An 18,908-nucleotide genomic window follows, 5' to 3' on the forward strand; every position below is an offset into this window, starting at 1 on the left:
AACACTCTTAAAAAACAGAACTTTGTACATAAAATTAGTCTTAATTATCAGAAAATGATTTTTTCTTTTTTTGGGGGGAGGGGTGGACGGTTACCAAATTCCCAGACCTAAATCCTACGTCCAATAATGCAGCTTGCAGTCTCTGGAAAATCTATATGCTGTGGAAAAGGGAATCATTAAAAACCTTTCTCTGTTTGTACCAAACTATTTCAGATCAGATGAGATTAGATAAGAACTATATTTGCCCATTTTGTACATGTACAGGCCTCAATGTGAGTGAAAGATCGTGCTAAAAATATTTTTCTGCTCAAAAAATGATAAACTTTACGGCTCTACAGCTTTCCCCTCACTTTTAGAGCATCGACATGAAGCTATCTCATAATAAGACAAGGGCAAGCTAAAACATTATTCTTTAATTCTTAAGGACTTTATGTTGTAACCTTCGATATGCTCCTATCCCCTCATGATTACCGGAAGTGTGTAAGAGTGGCGTCTCAGCAATTTTTAACTTCTGCTTGAAACAGGGATAAGCCCAGATGACGGATTAAAAGTCAAACACAGGAAATAGTGTTAACTGTTCATTTTATTATCATGTGTACAAAAGTAGGATCTGAACATTCGCCGTTACAGACACTTTAAAAAGCCAGTGTTTCATTCACTTGGCAAAAACTGTCATCATAAAGGCATTGTCACGTATGATCCAGACAAAAATGTGTCCATTGAGCTTGCAGTTTATATTCAAAGAGACGGTTTTCGAAGGGTTAATTATGTCATTTTTAGTATGGCTATACTGCACATCAGTTTAGCTTGAACGAACCCATGCTTTATTAAGAAGTCACATGAAGAAAAATAAAAAGTAACAGTTGTTTTCTTTTTTTGGGTTTTTTTATTTTTTATTATTTGTAATTCCCTGATCTACAGGCATCAGAATACAGAAATAAACTCACTGTAGATAGCAAATACAATCATGTATTTAAAAGGTACACAGACAGCCAGAGATTAAATGAAATCATGGCAGTTCAGCACTTAAAAAAAAAACAGAAAATACTTTTTTCTTCAAAAATAAGTTAATACTGGAATTATGAAGAATTAAAATGAAAATGTGACCACCTCAAAATGTAAAAACACACATATTTTAGGAATTAAGAGATGTCAACGCAGAAGGCAGAGGTCGCCTTCGCTTCCAGTTAAGATTGTCGTGAGCTGATTCTGGTTCTGTTCAGCCGTGTCAGCATATCCATGCACGAAAAAATAAAAACAAACAACAAACAACAAACCTGGAGACGGTTTGCTCTAACCGTTGATGTGGAGCTGAACCTGTGAAACTTAACCAAGTAAACGCTCACTCATTCACCATGCTCTTTCGCTCAAACAAAATCACTTAAGGCAGACAGAACATATACACAGGGCACCTTTTCAGATAATGTTTGCACTTTGAAAAAGGCAGACGTTAAATTAAAAACTTTTAGCACATTTGCACAGATTGACGGCAAAGCTTTTAAATGGCTTAAATAACTCTTAAAAAGAAATGGGCCGCCCATGCGAGTTAAACAGAAGTGCTTGACTTCACTTCCCTTGTTTCTGTTTTTTAGTTTTCCACAAGCATCTGACTGACCTTAACTCAGACCTTCACCTGATTCGCAAACGCTGACATGAGGGGAACGGGAGCTCGCTGCCATAAAAAGCATGACTCAGAGATGAAATGACGTCTGTGCAAAGCTCTGGAGGTCAGAGAAACAAAGGCATGCAATACAGAGAAAGGTCTAGTTGAGGAAATCTGAATCAACCGGAAGGGATAACCTGGGAAAGCTTTCTGTGACTACCTTAGCACTGAACAGTATTTTTTTTAACGGAGGACGAAATGCAGATTAGATATTGTCGGGTGACGTTAAAAAGTACTAAAGAAATGACAAGCTATACAACAAAAGCTGCGACTGCGTTTTAATTTGACACTCTGCAGGAGGCTGCAGAAGGGAAGGCTGCACTGCACCACCTTAATGATCGCTTACAATATCAAATTTACTCTGGAGTGACATAGACCAGCGTTTATGTCACTCCTACATCCTCTCCCTGTACACAGTCACTTACAGCACAACTGTAGCTCTTTGTGCTATAGGGGAAAAAATGCTTCTTCATCTGCTTGAAGGGCTTCAGTCTTGACACCGCAACACGCAACTTTTTCCAAACAATCTTCAGTCAGAAACCTCCGTGTTTGTCGTTATGATTTGTCCACGTCACGAAACTGGCTTGGCAAGCACAGAGCAATCGATGAAAGGGGCACAGCAGCAACCATGCAAATGATGGTGCTCTGGTCTCATTGGACCAGAATTGAACTTTCTGGCTCACATGCAAAAACACAATATGTGGCAGAGAACGAACACTTTACATCACCCTCGACTTGGGTGTCACGTTATTCCAGCTTCCAGCATCCAAGACTAATTTAACTGAGCAGATCATCTTACACAGGTAGCCAGATCTGTAGTGGAACAGTTTACATAAGACAAAAAACAACAACAAAAAAAAACAATCATAAGTTAGAATAGGCTAATCATAGTCCGGAACCAAAGTACATCAGAGAAAATATAAATGCACCCCACACTTTTCAGATCTGTTGAGTAAAAACCTAAAAACCATCCTTTTCCTTCCAGTTCGCAGTCATTCTCTACTTTCAGATACTTTGTTGTTTCTGAATCTCATAAAATCTGAAAGAAACACATTGAAATTTGAGGATGAAACATGATGAAATGTAAAGCAATCTGTTTTATAAGGCACTGCATTAAAAATTATTTAATAGTCTGTCTATAGCACACTCATTAGGATGGATTTGTCACTAAGACAAACACAATTTGAATCTTTCTCTTGTGTCTCCTAACACCTCACACATAACACTCAAAAGTTTCATAGATATATATGAAATAGATTTCACCCACTCCATTATGCAAGCATTTCACCTGCGATCAGCAGCATCTAGCCAAGGCCTCGATGAATCAGATTTCACCGAGAAGAAACATTCAGCTAAATGTTTACAGGAAAACCTTCTCTAAATCTCCAAAGAAATCAGAACGTAAGAATGTCAAATATTAAATTTCCCCACTGTGGGACAATAAAAGATATTTCAATTTTATTTTACTGTGTTCTATTTTATCTTAAAGTTCTTCAAGATCTGTTTAACATTTGCAAAACCCTACCTCATTATTAAGAAAAAAAACCAAAAAATAATTTGATTATATGCAACTGCTGTCTGTGTTGTTGTTTTTTTTCAGCTTGTCAAAGTTTATTAATGTATTTACATGCCTAGTTTACTTATTTACATGTTTGTATTGACAAGCATAAAATAAAATAGTTCTTTTGTAGAGATGACCGAAGCACAATTTTGTGGTCAGCTTCCAATCGTTGATTTTCTAAATCGTTCATCTGTTAATACCAATTTCATCCAACTCTGACGTCTCTTTAAACAACTACATTTAAAATGTGCACTTTTTCCTCCCTTCCTTTAGGATAAATTTCAGTAGAGCATTTGGCTGTGGTTTCAAAACAAAGGATACATATTTATGGAGTGGGCATTTGAAGTTGTTTTAAGCAGCTTAAATCAAACACACTGTAAACAGTAAGGTCTGTTTATTTGTAAAAGAAATGGATTCTTAAAATGATTAAGATTTCCAAACCTTCCTAGATGTATTTTTTTTAATCATGGTACTAATATTAAAAATAGCTAACTACATTTTCTCCTTTCTGTAGCAACTTCCACACTGAAGAGAGTTGTTGTCAGCACAAGCTGTTGTGCTTAGGTATTGGATTTTCACTGCTCACTTTTTCAGTCATTTATTGTTTGATAATGGTTTATTAGACCATGTCTAATTTCTCAGATGCAGTGCATAAAAGTGAATCTTCAAAACTGGGATGCACAGATTCAAAATTAATGTTGCTGTATTGGTTAATAACTGTTACTGTGTATGTTTTCTTAAAAATGGCCATACTGCTTGCATTGCTTCTCTGTTTCAGTTAGAAACAAAATAATCCAGTGGTGTGTCACTGTCACAAGCAACAAGAACATAAAATACATAAATTAGTAAAATCAATCCAGTTCAACTTATCAGATCAATACAGGTTGTTGAGTACTTGCTCCCTATTTTGAAAAAAATCACAATAATGAAGTATCTGCAGAAATTATGCAGATATTGCTGAGGAATCTCCAAGCATCTATGACTATACAAAGGCTTTAAAAAGTTACAACTTCAAAGCGGCCGTAATCTTCAGTCAAGTTATTCCTTTGGTTTCAAGAAATTTTACTTTATAGTTTGATCTTTGCTTCTATCGTTCACATGCTGCTGGGCACTGCCAATCAGCTGACTGAAAGATGGCAACAAACACAGAGCTAACTACTTTTCTAAACTATTTTTTTTTTGTGGGTATTCTATGTTTTTTGCTTTAGCCTATAAAATAATTGTATATCATAAATAACAATCGCATAGCTTTGCCATATCTTTGTCTTTATAATGTTGTACCAATAGCAGAAAGCGTTACTTTTCTGTTATAAATTAAAGAAATTATGTTATTTGTTTTGCATAAGGTTACACACTGGGAAAGTCTTCTACCAGCCCATTCCTGTCTCCTACTGTACCTTTAAAAAGCTCAAATCAAAAGAAAAACAGCTGTAAAAAATTCTAAAAAAAAGCATTAAATATTTGAGCTATACATTTTACAACACAACAGAAAAAGCCCTGACGATGTTTGTGATCATTAACAGGATATAGCCAGTAAAAAACTAAGGCTACATTAGCAATAAGAGACATTTGGCAGGAGTAGACGTAAGACATTTTCTCCACATGATGCTATTAAATCCCAGGTCTAAACAAGAAAAGTGTTTCAAGCAGACAAGGCATGCTGCACTAATTTGGAGCATTGAAGGTGGATATAGCTCACTCTCCGATCTCAGTCGACAAAAAACCTGCTTCCCTTGTGGAATCCGGTCGAAACTAGTTCCCTTCATTTTGCAATTTCCTGTTTGTCCTCGGCGGCGTCGTGAATGAATAAACACGCTAGTAACAAATGTCTACTTCTTTCCATGAAGCATGACTATACAGCGAAAGTCTGCAGACAATTCCTCTCTCCTTTGGACGGATTCACGTCCAACATGCTTCTAAAATTAACTTTCCAAGATCTCCAAGATCTCCTGACTGAGCTGTGGTGTGAATCAATATGGCGAGTAGTTTCCATGGTGCTTTTGATTTGCATGATTGACATATATTGGTTTTTCTTCCCCCTTAGAGATTTCTCCAGTTTATGTGTTTTCAACATATTTAAAGGTTTCTGATCGTCAAATATATCTGCATGTGGATAATATCTAAAGTTAGGGTTTCATAGAGTTCTAAATCCTTAAAAAGAATTGTGATCCTTTTCACATAAATATCAAGGATTTTATTTCTTAATCTTGAATTTTTTTCAAATAGGGTATTGTGCAGACTTTTGAGGTCTTCTAACCTACTTCATGTTGTCAAACAGGTTCTACTTAATTTGGGACAAGTGAAAGTCATCCAATATATGCTCAGTCACAATTAATTACAGGTCCATGTTAGTTTTTAATAACTTTTTTCTTAATCAATCATTAAATCCCTGTTTGAAAGCAGCTTTTTGCCTTTCCTTGGTTGATATTTGTCTTATATAAAACTTTCTTTGATAATCTTACAAAAACTAAAGAATTCTGTAAGGGGGTAAGTAAGTTTTCATGACATTGAATACGTTAATCTGCAAACAAATGGAGCTGAATAGTTGGTGCCATAATGTGACTTAGTGTACATTAGAGTTACATTTCACTGTTTAAAGTAAAATATGTTCTGAAATGAACAAAGGTCACTTCAATTATCTGACTAAGTGTACATGTTCCAGAAGTTCGCAGGAAGTGTTCAGTGGGTGGTTCTTTTATTTGCTGAAACTGTATTTCTGAACCCACCTCTGGTTCTATCTTCAGTCATAATACTTTGCCTTCAAATGAATTCAAGCGTTAACAAAATGTTTATATTGTTTGATTCCTTGTTGCACATCTAAGCAAAAATAATACTTGGTGGATGAAAAGAGTAGAAGGCAAATGCGGAAGCCACTTCCACTTCTTCTGGTGCAAGTTACAGCTTGCCACACGAGCTGATGAGATAATTTATAACTGCAGGCTGTTTTTAGATGTAGAGTTTCTTTTTAATTTTTTTGCAATCATTTCCAGCGGCTTTCTCAGAATTAAGGCCGAAGCTGCGAGATTACCTGTGTGATGATTCATTCGTGGTCAGTCATTTTGTGCCCATAAGAAGATGCATCAAAGCATAATGAGATTAAAGAGACGGATGAAAAAGAAAATAAGTTCATGCGTGACTAGATTAGGTTTAAGTCGAGAAACAATTGGCTTGACAACATCTTCAGATACAGTGAGCCACGTTGTGCGACAACTGAAAAAACAAAGGTTCCTCCAAGATATGAAGTCCAGAGGAGGGATGGGCGAATTCAGCATTAAACATGATTCATTTGTGCAAGTACCATGTGCTCAGTAAAAATAAAAAAAAGAGCACAGTTAGCTCGTTGGCAGAGCTGAGTCGTGCAAGGTTGTCCGATGAACAAGTTTTGCTTCAGAATGATCCCACTGTGGCATGCATATTTAACAGCAGCTTCCAGATTCTCGGCAACTCACAATCAAGAAAAGCTTACTAATTAATCGTATGTGTGGATGTTTCACTTTCTTAGTTGTATGATCCTGTCTGCTCCCTAAACAGACAAGCTGTCAGTTTGCTTTTGCCTTCATGGCCAATGCAGCTGCGTCTCTATTTAAGGTTGTCCTGGCTTCAACAAGCCTCTTTAAATTTCTCACCAGTATTTAAGTTTTGGCTCAAACTTGCTCCTTATCGGCCCTCCACAGATGCTCCTTGACTTCCGTCGGCAGCGTGTTGAACAGGTCTTCCTCCACCACCAGGCCGCTCTTCTTCAGCAGCCGGCACTCGCCGAGCTCCACAGGGAGGCACTCAAGACGATTGCCCCTCAGCTCCAGCTGGGTCAGCCCGGTGAGTTCCCCGAAGCGCGACGGCAGCGTCTGCAAGCAGTTGTTCCCCAGATTCAGAGTGCGGAGTTTCTTGCACTGAAACAGCTCTGGGGGCAAAGTCTCAATCTGAAACAGAGAGATTAAAAAAGTTGTTGCAAGAGAAGTAACAGTAAGGCCTTGCTTGAACGTTTTCATATTTTGTTGTGATACAGCAAATGCTTATAATGTGAAAACACAAGGACTGTGTATGACTTTGACTATACATTGTTTTAATGTATTTTTGATACTGCACCATTATTGTCTTAAGATTTCCATCTTTAAGACAGTCGAGGTCAAGACCTGAAACTTGAAGAAGTTTCAGTTTTACAAGCAAAATTTCAGGGTTCCCAAGGGTGAGTGTTAAACTTTTTAAGTCTCATTTGTAAAACAAAATGAGTTCAAAACTATGCACTACATTGAGTTGGTTCATAACAAGGCTCTTCAAATGGTGGCCCAAGGGCCACAAGAGGCCCAAACCCATTTCCCGTTGGCCCAGACCAAGCTTTTACTAGGAAAAACAATCCACATATTTCATTGAACTCTGTCTACATCCCCCAGAATACTGCACAGTTCTGATTTAGATTTGACTGAAATTACTGAACATTTTATTACTGTACTTTCTATAGATGCTGATTTATTGCCCAGAGCTAGTTTACGTAACTGTAAAATTTAAAGCAAAACACTGTAGATTTAACCTCGCTTGAACTGACAAATACTTATCTATTTTACCATTGCATCCAAATACAAACGTTAACTTTTGCATATTGTAAAAAGGCCAAAGATAATGTCTGTAGTTGTTAAATTTCTAGCCCATCTTAACATGTGATGGATTAGCCCATATAATCCCCGTGAGAATTCATAATCTGAGCAGTACAAGGGGTGTAAATACTTTTGCAAAGCAGTGATTACATTAGTAAGCAATAATACACAAAAAATCCAGCTGTTTCTACTTCATGTCAGAATGAAACACAAACCAGACAGGAAAACAGGCACTGTCAAAACAAGATAAAAGGCTCCTTGAAATGCAGCCTGCCTCTTTGAAGTCTCATTAAGCATGTAATTCACAACCAAAACAAGACCTAAAAAATAAATCCAGTGATATATATTTGTATTTATAATGTTCTGATTGCTCCAAAAAGTTGATTCGCCTATTTAATTTCAAACAAATCACAGCTAAAATAGATGACATTACCACAAATTTCACCGTTAAAGCCTGTTTGCATCTAGTAATATTCTGAAAGTGTAAACAAACTAAAAGAAGAAGTAGAAAGGATTGGTCCTGAGTTATTCGTGGCTGCTCACAGACCTGCTGGAGGTTATTTTCAGCAAGAAGCCACTCGAGCCAGCGCAGTAAAACAGCAGTAATAGTAGTGTTAACTGAAAACACACCATGTTGTTTGCACACGGAGCTCAAAGCAGCATTTCTTGAGAAGGAATCAGATCATTTTTTATCTGAATTCTGTAACTGCATTTTAGAAAGTTAGATTTTTAAATCAAACGATTCATTTATCATATGGGATACCAGGGGCAAAATGACAGGAAAAAAACAATAATGACAGTGTTGTAAAAAAGTGTTATCTTACCTACAAGTTTCAAACCATAAATTATCATTTAATTTCATGATTAATTCTGCTTTTTTAAACCATACAGAGGTTGACTTGATTGTCTGCTGGCATAAATTGTCCTGGTGTGTATTGTAAGTTTTTTGTCTGTATTTTCTGTCAGGATTTTCTGGTAGTGAGCAGCATTCATGGTTACATAAAGTATGTTAGACTGGCAAACCTAGAAAAAGCAAAGTCATCCCAGATCATCACACTTCAGCCATTGTTCCTTTTTCTGCAATGCTGTCTTAGTTTTAAATCCAATGTAACTGGAAGCACACCTTTCAAAATAGTCCATATTTGTGTCATTAGACCAAGAAATGTTTATCTTGGACTAATAATGATCATCAATATGGACTATGGCAAATATGATATAGGTCTTTGTTTTCTTTTTGCTCAACAGTGGCTTTGGCATTTGAAGTCTCCAATGAAGACCATTTTTGCCCAGTCTCTTTCTTGTTTTTCAATCATAAACTCTAACCTCCACAAAATAACTTGAGGTCTTAAGCAATTTAGATATCGTTCAGAGTTATTTTGTGTCCCCCGAATGAGTCATTTATTTGCTTTTCAAGTTGTTTTTGAAGGCCAACCTCTCCTGGAAAGGTTCACTACTACATTTGTTTTCTCCATTTCTGGATAATGGCTCTCACTGTGGTTCGCTGGAGTCGTAAAGTGTCAGAAATGGCTTTAACATGTTCTACGAGACTGATTTCTCCATTCTGAACTTTTGTGAAAGTTCAGAAAACAACCAAAGTGATTAAGGAAAAATAATGTCCTTAATCACAGTTCCTCACTCTTTCTGGGTCAGGTTAATCTGGATAGTTGTCATTTAAAAACTGGAAGGGAAACTGCTGAAAACTTTGATAGCAAGTAACTTTACACAAAATCTTAAATTGGATAAATAGGAATGTTTCAGCTTCTTACCCTGTTTGCTGTCACAGCGAAATACTGCAGGTTTTGGAGGAAGCCGATGTCTGGGTGGATGCTCGTCAGATTGTTGTGGCTCAGATCCAGGAAGCGCAGCTTGCGACAGAAGAAGAGCTGGCTGGGAATCTTCTCGATCTTGTTCCTGTTCAGGTAGAGCCTCTCCAGGTTGGTGAGCGTTCCGATCTGGATGGGGATGTAGGCGATCTGGTTGTACCAGAGCTTCAGGCACACGAGGCGGTACAGGTGCTGAAAGCTGATGATCTCCTCTATCGTCTTTAGGTTGTTGTCCTTCAGGTCGATCTCCTGCAAGTTGTGCAAGCTGAAGATGGAGTGCGGGATGCGCTCGAGATCACAGCGAATGAGCTCGAGCTCTGTCAGGTTGACCATCTTCTTGAGGCTGTTGAGCACCATCAGCTTGGTGCCCTCGTTGTTAATGGACAGCTTCTGAAGGTGCACGCCCACGTCGGTCACCACCTGAGGAAGCTTGGTCAGGTTGCTTTTCAGACGCAGCACTTTCAGGCTCTTGAGCTCCCGGAGCCCGTCAATCACGATGAAGCGATTGTTCTCAGCGCTCAGGTTTCCGGTCAGGTGCAGCTCGCTGAGGTTCTTCAGGCTGTAGATCCACAATGGGATCTCCTTAATATCTGTGAACTTGATGTGGAGAGACTTGAGATTCTCCCTTAAGAAAGCCAGAGCTGGAGCTTCGATTTTAGCTGGAGTGTGGTAAAGCCACATCTCCCTCAGGTTGGTGAGCTGGGCGATGATGGGGGGTATCGTCACGTCCGGGATCAGCTCCAGCTTCAGGACCTCCAGCTCCACCAGATCAAACACTGTGTCGGGGATACCGCTGAGCATGAAGAGATGAAGCTCCAGTTTCTCCTGGGAGTTCTTGGTGATTCGCTGCCTCAGCTTCTCTAACGTCCACTCGTTGTTGAGGTTCAGCTGCCTCAGCTTGTTCTCGCTGACCTCTGACAGGAACACGGCAAAGCGCTTGGAGTACAGAGGGTCATACTGATCTATCATGTGTAGCATAAAGGCAAAGTCGTTCTTAAGGTCAGGGATGTCACTGTAACTGCTCTCCTCGCGGATTGACTCAAAGGAGTAGCGTTTGAGGGAGCGCCTCACCATCCAACAGAGCGTGTACATGCAGATGAGACCGTAAACTATGACCAGGCTGATGTAAAAACAGGCCAAGATCTTGAAAAGAGTCGCCAATGGATGTGCACAATGAAACAGACGGTACCCTGTCAGTTTCTCCATGTTCACTGAGCACACCACACTGAACTTGATGCAGCTTACATAATAGCCTGTGTAGCTAATTATCAATATGAACTTGATTACTTTGATGATGGTCTGACGAATGTAAAGGCGGTAGACTATGTCGCCTTCCTCAACGTGAATCCTGAACTTCTTCACTTTCTCAAAAAGCGCCTTGGCCTGCTCCCCTTCCTTTTTGTCCAAAACCCCAGTTTCAGAGCGATCCACGATCCCCTGCTCGATCCTGGACTTTGTCCGCTGGAGCATGGGAATGCTGGCCTCGACATCCTCGCTCACGCTCGACGCCTTCTTATCCATGGAGCCGTTCGTTTTCCCCACCGGTTTGGGGTCGCTCTCCTCCACCACGGTTTCAGACAAAGCCCTTGTTGTCCACGGTGAATCGAAGCACTTGAGGAGGATGGAGACAAAATGTTCCAGTTTGGAGCTCGTGCGTGGGAATTTGAACCAGAAGTTGCTGCAGGCCAGGAAGATGAGAGTGTGGAGCAGCACCAGATAAGGGAAATATTTAGCAAACCAATGCAGCCTGTTCTCATAGCAGACGGCGTCGACATAGTTGTACTGGTGTCGATCCAGGTCGTACTGAATGCCTTTTGGCACTGGAGCATAGGCGCCTGTCGCATTTGGCATAGCATCGCAAGTGTCGTTGAGGATCCACTTGCAAGGCAGGCAGATCATCTTGTCCTGCGTGACCTGAAGCGTCCCGCCGAACACCGCAATCATCAGCATGATGATTGAGATGTAGTCGGTGAAAACGTCCCACCATGGCTTCAGGATGCGGTATGTTGGCTGGGTGTCAGCAAAGTACCGAAGTTCTGTGATGGGAATCATGATGGTTTATCTGTCAAAGCAGAAAAACAAAAATATCACTTATTTGTATTTGTTACGGCACAGAGGAAATGCACAATTTGTTCCTCCAAAATTGAAAACATTATCAGGGAAATGAATCTCAGTCCTAGCTTTACACAACATATATAACATTTTTAAATATAGATGAAAAATAAGGTCCAGTTTAAGTATTATCACTTAGGTAAATAAATTATGCTGGACAATAAATTGTCCCAGTATTTATTGCGATAAACGATAATATTGTTGATAAAAAAAATGGGATCATTTTCAAGTAATATATTGTTAATAGCAAAATAATGCATTTTCTTCTTAAAGATGTATTTGTACAGAACACTAAGCACTGGACATGGAATATTTCACACATCCAAAATAAAACACAATTGACACCAATAAATAAAGTGGAAATAAAAATCACTATTTTATTTCTCATCCGTTCAATTGATTAATTGCTTATTGCGACTGACTTACTCATAGAAACATCTTCATATGCGTCTCCTACTTCAAACATAAAACTTTTTGCCATATAATTATGTATCACGTAACAATCATGTAGCTTCTTTTGCGCTTCAACAATGTGCAGTATGCAACAATATGCAAATTAGCTAAGTGTTCATTTTGTTACATCAAATATTGCTGCTGTCTGCTGAGTTATGATAACAAGAGAATAGGAGATACATTTATTCAGTCACCCTAAACAAAATTACTTTAGCCAAGATCCAGGTATTTCATCATAATTATTAATTAATTTATAGTTGTAGCTTAATGCAAAGTTGTGAACTCGCTGAAAAAAACATGGCTATTTAGCAAAAAAACTTTTAATAAATAGTCCACTTGCATGCTGAGCAGTTTTTTTTTGTTGTTGTTGTTTTTTTTAACATTACCACAATGTGTTGTAGTTGCTGCATCAAGAATTCAGGAAATTGTGTAAAATTTTTAAGGAAGGGTATCTGAAGGACAGCAGCATTGAACAACCTTAAGTTTTTCAGGTTGTTCAGCCTATATATTTTTATGTACATAATGCAAGATTTGATTTTCTGATACAATTCATGATGAGCAATCAACAAATGTTAGGCATTACACTCCAAAATATGTACTGTCATCCTCACACTCCGTGCAGAACGTACATGATAGCGATTGTCAAACTGGATACAGATACCTGGCAGACAAACTGAAGTTCAGACAATTTTCAAAATTAGCTTCTTTTCCTGAAATAATGTTCAAGTTTTGGACGTTTGTCTTTATTCAAAACCCCACTTTCCCATCTTAGAAAAATCCATGGACCTTCAGATGAGCTCTGTCAATCAGGTAACTCTCACTGACAAATCAGAGCTAAGAAAAGATGCTGATATGACATCAGGAAACTGTTTAAATAGAAAATGACAAACTTTCTATTCAAAAAGGAAATGAAACTATCATGCTGATGACAGCTTAAAAAAAACTGCAAACTTTTTCCCCTGTTTATGACTGGAAGACAACAAGGAGGCTTTGCTAAGCAAATGAGAAATGCAAGACTGTCAGAGAGCTACCAATGCCAAGATGCCAACAATAAAATCTTACAGTATATTTATTTTAACTTTCCCAATATCATTAACGCCATTATAACTAATATTTCCAACGTGTAAGACCTGCTTGAGCTTAATAAAGAGACATATAAAAAAGAAAAGTACACAGATAGATTTAGTTCTCCAGATTCTGCCTGATTTGTCTTTAAGAATTGTAACATAAAATATATGAACAGCATTCAAAATATTATTCCAGCAGTCCTGCAATAAGTAGTGATTAATTATTTATATAGCAAGCAGAGGCAACTTTACACCAGATGAGAGACAAAGCACTAACAATGTTTTACTCTTAATTTGTAAAAACAGACAAAATGGTTACAGAGTTACTCTGAAGATTTAAGCAAAAATAATTCAAATTCAAAAATACCTCATTGATCCCAAAGGGAATCAATGAGTCATTCAAAAAAGTATTGTTGACCTATTCTAGCCAAATTAGGAGTCACAGAACCTTCTATGTTAGGCTTCACTTCCCAGCAGCTGTTAAAATAGCCTCCAATAAGATAATTCACATGGTATTAAACAACAAAGCCGATTTTGTGACACAAATGGGATTTATACTCCAGAGCAATCCTAAGATTATAACTACACGTGACACTGCACACAACATTAGGAATGTTTACGCTGACAGTATGCCACACACTTGATAAAGGGAACGAAAGCGAGCGATTGTCAAACTGGAATAAATAAACTTTGTAATTAAAGATGCAAAAAGTGGCCTGTTGCAAGAATGTACTGATATGTTCATGTAAACTATAACAAAAAGGTTGTGTGATCTAAAAATGTATGATATTATCACAGTCAGCTTGTTACAAAATGGGACATAAAAATAGATTTCGTCTGGAAGAGTCCTATTGCAATCTGACAATATTCAGATATTCAGATAGATAAATTAATCTGACAATATTCACACACTGAAGGGTGTGTTAGTGTGTGTTCGGTAAGGGTGTGTTAGTGTGTGTTCGGTAAGGGTGTGTTAGTGTGTTAGTGGTGACTGAACACCCTTCAGTCACCACCAGCTTAATAATTTTGTTATTTGTTCCCGCTCCTTTCGCTGCGACCTAAGCAGCCCAAAGGAAGATGACATCATAAGTGTGTTCAAAAGGAGAATGTCAGAACTGGATTAAACAGTCGCTCTGCTCATGGATCTATTGGTGCATTTCTTCTAAAATAGTTTCTTAAACAGAGCAGCTATTGTCCAGGCTGTGCTCCGCAGGCTAAAACCAAGACCAACCTTTAAAGCAAACATGTTTTTTTTGTTGTTGTTTTTTACAATTGATCAATTTCACTTGTCTACAACAGTTACAATTAAAAAATTAACTTTTTGTTTTTTATATATTCAAATTGTATGAAAAATATTTCATTTATTCCAAAGGAACAAAAACATTGTTTGATGGTAATGCTGATGCTGAAGGCAGGAAAGATCTCCAGTGGAAGTCAGTCTGGCAATGACTGAAGAAGGCCTCTGACTGAAGACATTGTTGCTCTATGACAATCTTAGAGAGCAATATGTTGGTCAGTACATTGCAAGAGTTATGAACTTGCATTTTCCATGCTAAAATAATATTTGGCCAGTTGGGCAGAGTGTCATGGCAGCAAATGCAAACACCAGACCAAAATGACAATGCTCCAAAATGCTAAAGGTCACAGAGTGATGGAAGCACAGATGAGGAATTTTTTTTTAATGGGAATATGTTGCCACTGATATTGTTTACGCAATATTCACTAATATTATCACCATCATAAAATATTTAAAATATTATAATTGTTAGCGAGCACTGCTAGTCCATCTCATTTGCTTTTGCCGCTCCTCTATATATATATATATATATATATATATATATATATATATATATATATATATATATATATATATATATATTATATGATGCATATCATATAAGATGTAATATATCATATATCTTAAGATATATGATAGAGCAGCATATAGTACAATATAATTCTAAGCAAGATGGAAATCAAAGCATTGTTTTTTTTCACAAATGAGATCCTAAAATGTTTGATGTAAGTCTCATTTTTAAACTCTAAAGACCACATTTTTTCTGTAAATTTTTTCTCTGCAAAATTGCACAGGTTCAAACACACTGGCAATATGCCAGATGTTGTCATTCTTCCTGCATGCTATATAAAATGCCATATAAGTAAATAACTACAGTAAACAGGATCTCTTCTGGAAAACATCTTAATCAAAAATAGTTTTCATTGTTAACATTCAGTAGCACAAACATGCTGAATAAATAACGCCAAGAGGGAGGATTTATAAGCAACCTTTAGGCTTCACTGGAAATGGTTTTGGGTTCTATATCTGATTTTCCATATCAGAGCCTAGTTTTGCTTTTAAGTGTTTTTCCGTCAGTTCAGGGTTCAACTGGCAGCCTCTGTAAGGGTGTACATCTATTTGCAAGGAAACCATAAAGGCACAGGATTCAATCTAGCTGAACAGGAAATGCGGTTAGGAGAAATGCATAGATTGAGAGACGGACGAATGCCAACATTCCTGGCACTTACAGTAGGCTTTGAAGCTCATTTATGTAAAGCACAACTGTTAACATTTTTCCCAACAACTTCAAACTAAGTGTTTGGAAACACCCAGAGGACCCGAAAGCATCATCGGCACCGCTTTCTCACTCCTTGACACCACATCTGCAGAGTTCCAGAAAGAGGCTGGGGTTCTCTGTGCACAAGTTCATTTTGGTTAACTCTCTTCTACCAGTTTCACATGTCGTTAACATGGCTGCCTAAAAGGGAATTAAGATGGAAAGCAATGAAAAAATATCGAAACAATAAGCTTTAAAAACCAAGAAGGGCTTCTGCCACAAGCGAACAGATGCTTGATACTGACAACAAAAATCTGGGTCATAAACAGAGATTTGTTGAGCACAGGATATCATTTTCTGATTACTAAACAGAGTTATCGCAGCTTTTAAACTCAGAGCGTTGTGAAACTCTGTAATAGCCCACAAAAAAGAACAGAGACAGGCCTCCAAGGTTTGAACAGACTAGAGTTTCTCCCAAACAGACCACCTCCTCCCCTCCATTCGCCCAGCAGAGTTAGGTAACACACCCTTCAGTCATCACCAGCTTAATAAATTTGGTATTTGTTCTCGCTCCCCCTTGGTTCAGCAGTTTTCAGGCAGGTTAATGTTAACCCCTGTACTTTACATTCATAATAAGTTCAAGCATTACTCTAAATCTTTCTGTGACAGCCCGTTTGATTTATAGCAAAACAAAGAAACTGCAGTGGATCTGTACTTGTTTTGACTCTTACACCTTCCTGTAACATGTTGGTTTCAAAAAATCCTTCATTCACTATGCAAAAGTCCCTGAGCCAGTCTGCAGAGGGAGTTGGATGGAGCATGCAAGATTTTGTATTAACTGGGTCAAACTGGTTCTGACTGACATTTTTTTATGACAGCTCCACTGAGATCATATAACACACAGAGATGCTCATAATACATATCTTGGAACAGAGTAAAATCCAAACTTTAGAAAGCTTGTAATTATATGTTGAAAAATTAATATTAACTTATTATTTACAGAGTAATTTTCCAAAATAGAAAAAAAATATATATTAGAATTAACCTCAGCAAAGCTTTCAAAAATCTCACATATTGACAGGTCCTTCTATGGACTGTTGACTCAAGAAACAATTCTGACCAAGCCAGTCTAAAGAGAAACATCCCCGCAGCATGATGCAGCCACCACCATGTTTCAGGGTGAGGATGGGGTGCGCTGCAGGTGTGTTCAGTTTGTAGCCCAAGAAGTAAAACTTTGGGTCACACAGAGATTACTTTAAATTGGACTTCTAACAACTTTCTATCAGCGTTATCGCTCCACTCTGCAATATAAACCAGATTGGTGGAGTGTACAACAAATAGTTGCCTTATTGGCACATTTGTCAACTTGAGTTGTATATGTCAGCTGCTCCACTGGAGTTATAATAGGCTTCTTGACTACTTTTCTGATTAAAGCTCTTCACACCATTTCATAATAAACAACTAATATCATCTCATTTATTTATTAAATACTAAATGCAGATATGTTATATAATTAAATGTGTAGTTTATCTAAACGACATACCTCAATACTAGCAATATCTAACATACTAATAATAGTAATAGCCTGAGGCAATAAACTAATTACACCTCTATTGTAGCATTAAAACCAGACCTGAGAATGAAGTCTCAGTCTTATTAAGACTTAATTATTTTATTGACAACGTTAAAGACACAATGTATTACAGAAGCTTTTCTTTTTATCTGTTTATAGCCTCCCGAGAATAAGCAGCAGTATGTGGCTGAGCCAAAATAACAAAACACCTCCCTGGCCTGCAGCTGGAAAGAGTTCTTAGTTTTATTTCTAATAAATTACAGGAGAGTTCCGACTCTGGCTATGATCCCATTAGTCAGAATTGGGTGGGGTTTCACCAAAAAAGAGCGACCTTTCTCCAGAACAACAACCCGTCGACCGGAGACGGGAAACGATGTCTCATCCCGACTCCACACGGCAGCGCGCTGCGGCAGTCACAGCTAACTAGGAAAAACAAGACAGAAGGTGGGTGGAAAACTCACCTGTGGTTTTAACACTGGTGTGTCTCGCCTCCTCCGTACACGGGTGACACATTTCTCTATCGGTTCTCAGTGACTGGGGCCGCTCGGACACCAGGCCGGAGCCTCGCAGGACAGCCGAGGAGCAGAGCACAGCATGAAGAGCCGAGAGCGAGCCGAGCAGCGGTGAGTTCACAAAGCAGCAGGAAGTGCCGCAAGCACCCCGCCTTCAAAATAAAAGCACGACTATAAAGAGGGCGCTAGTGTTTACGTCACTCTTTCTGTCTACAAACGTCCCTTGGCTGATTTGCAGTTGTGACTTACTTTTCACATTTTTAAATCTCTGTCTTAGGTAGTCAAAGATTAAATTCTCTGCTTTTGATACATCTAATGTAATTTTAAGACGTTTTAGAGTAAAAAGACCAGTTTCCCTTTATCCATGATGCTCCCGTACCATGTTTCACCGTTGAGATGGTTGAGTTAGGTTTTATTTATAGCTCTTTACATGTAGGTTAAAATAATAAAATTAATGTTTGTCTCATCCTAACAAAACAACCATTTGTTTACGTGTTTGTTGAGTTCCCTCCATGAACTTAGAACATTTTTAAATAAGAGTTATACATCTTTCTTTCTGTTGTGGCTTTCATCAGGCTTTTCTTCCATACAGGTCAGTTTTTGTGGCAGGCAGGCTTAATAGCCTTTAACAATCAAAAGATAGTTGTGACATTTTTGACCTCTTGCTGCTTCTCTGATCAGCTTAGATGATGATCAGCATGTCATGGAATGAAAGGAAAGATTCAGATTTTTATTTGAAAAAAAAAAAGAGTTAGATTGAATGCTCTTTTACTCCCACTTTATGTTTATGTGCTCTTTTTTTATTAGTCTGTAGCATAAAATCCCCAAATAAAACAGTCTACAGTATCTTATCAATTCAGCAGAGGAAAAATACAGAATTTCAGAATTTCAATAGTTTCCCGGTATCATGTATGGGTTCTCTAAAACAACCCCGTAAACACCCTCCATTTTTTTCAACAGGATTAAGCAGGAAGCGCTTTATTAATCTCAGTGAATT

The 18,908-nt window shown here is 38.0% G+C and overlaps 1 protein-coding gene across 1 annotated transcript; it reads right to left on the minus strand.

The window, feature by feature from the left end:
* Nucleotides 1-565: 565 nt before the first annotated feature.
* On the minus strand, nt 566-18,021 carry lrrc8aa (leucine rich repeat containing 8 VRAC subunit Aa). The gene is made up of 3 exons (XM_055052247.1): nt 17,861-18,021; nt 9,583-11,701; nt 566-7,144 (listed from the first exon to the last, which is right to left on the minus strand). The coding sequence occupies exons 2-3, from the start codon at nt 11,689-11,691 to the stop codon at nt 6,869-6,871; spliced, it is 2,385 nt and encodes a 794-aa protein (XP_054908222.1). The 5' UTR covers nt 11,692-11,701; nt 17,861-18,021; the 3' UTR covers nt 566-6,868.
* Between the last annotated feature and the right edge of the window lie 887 nt (nt 18,022-18,908).

This window comes from Poeciliopsis prolifica, unplaced genomic scaffold (assembly GCF_027474105.1).
Source record: "Poeciliopsis prolifica strain line A6 unplaced genomic scaffold, Auburn_PproV2 SCAFFOLD035, whole genome shotgun sequence".
Taxonomy (NCBI): domain Eukaryota; kingdom Metazoa; phylum Chordata; class Actinopteri; order Cyprinodontiformes; family Poeciliidae; genus Poeciliopsis; species Poeciliopsis prolifica.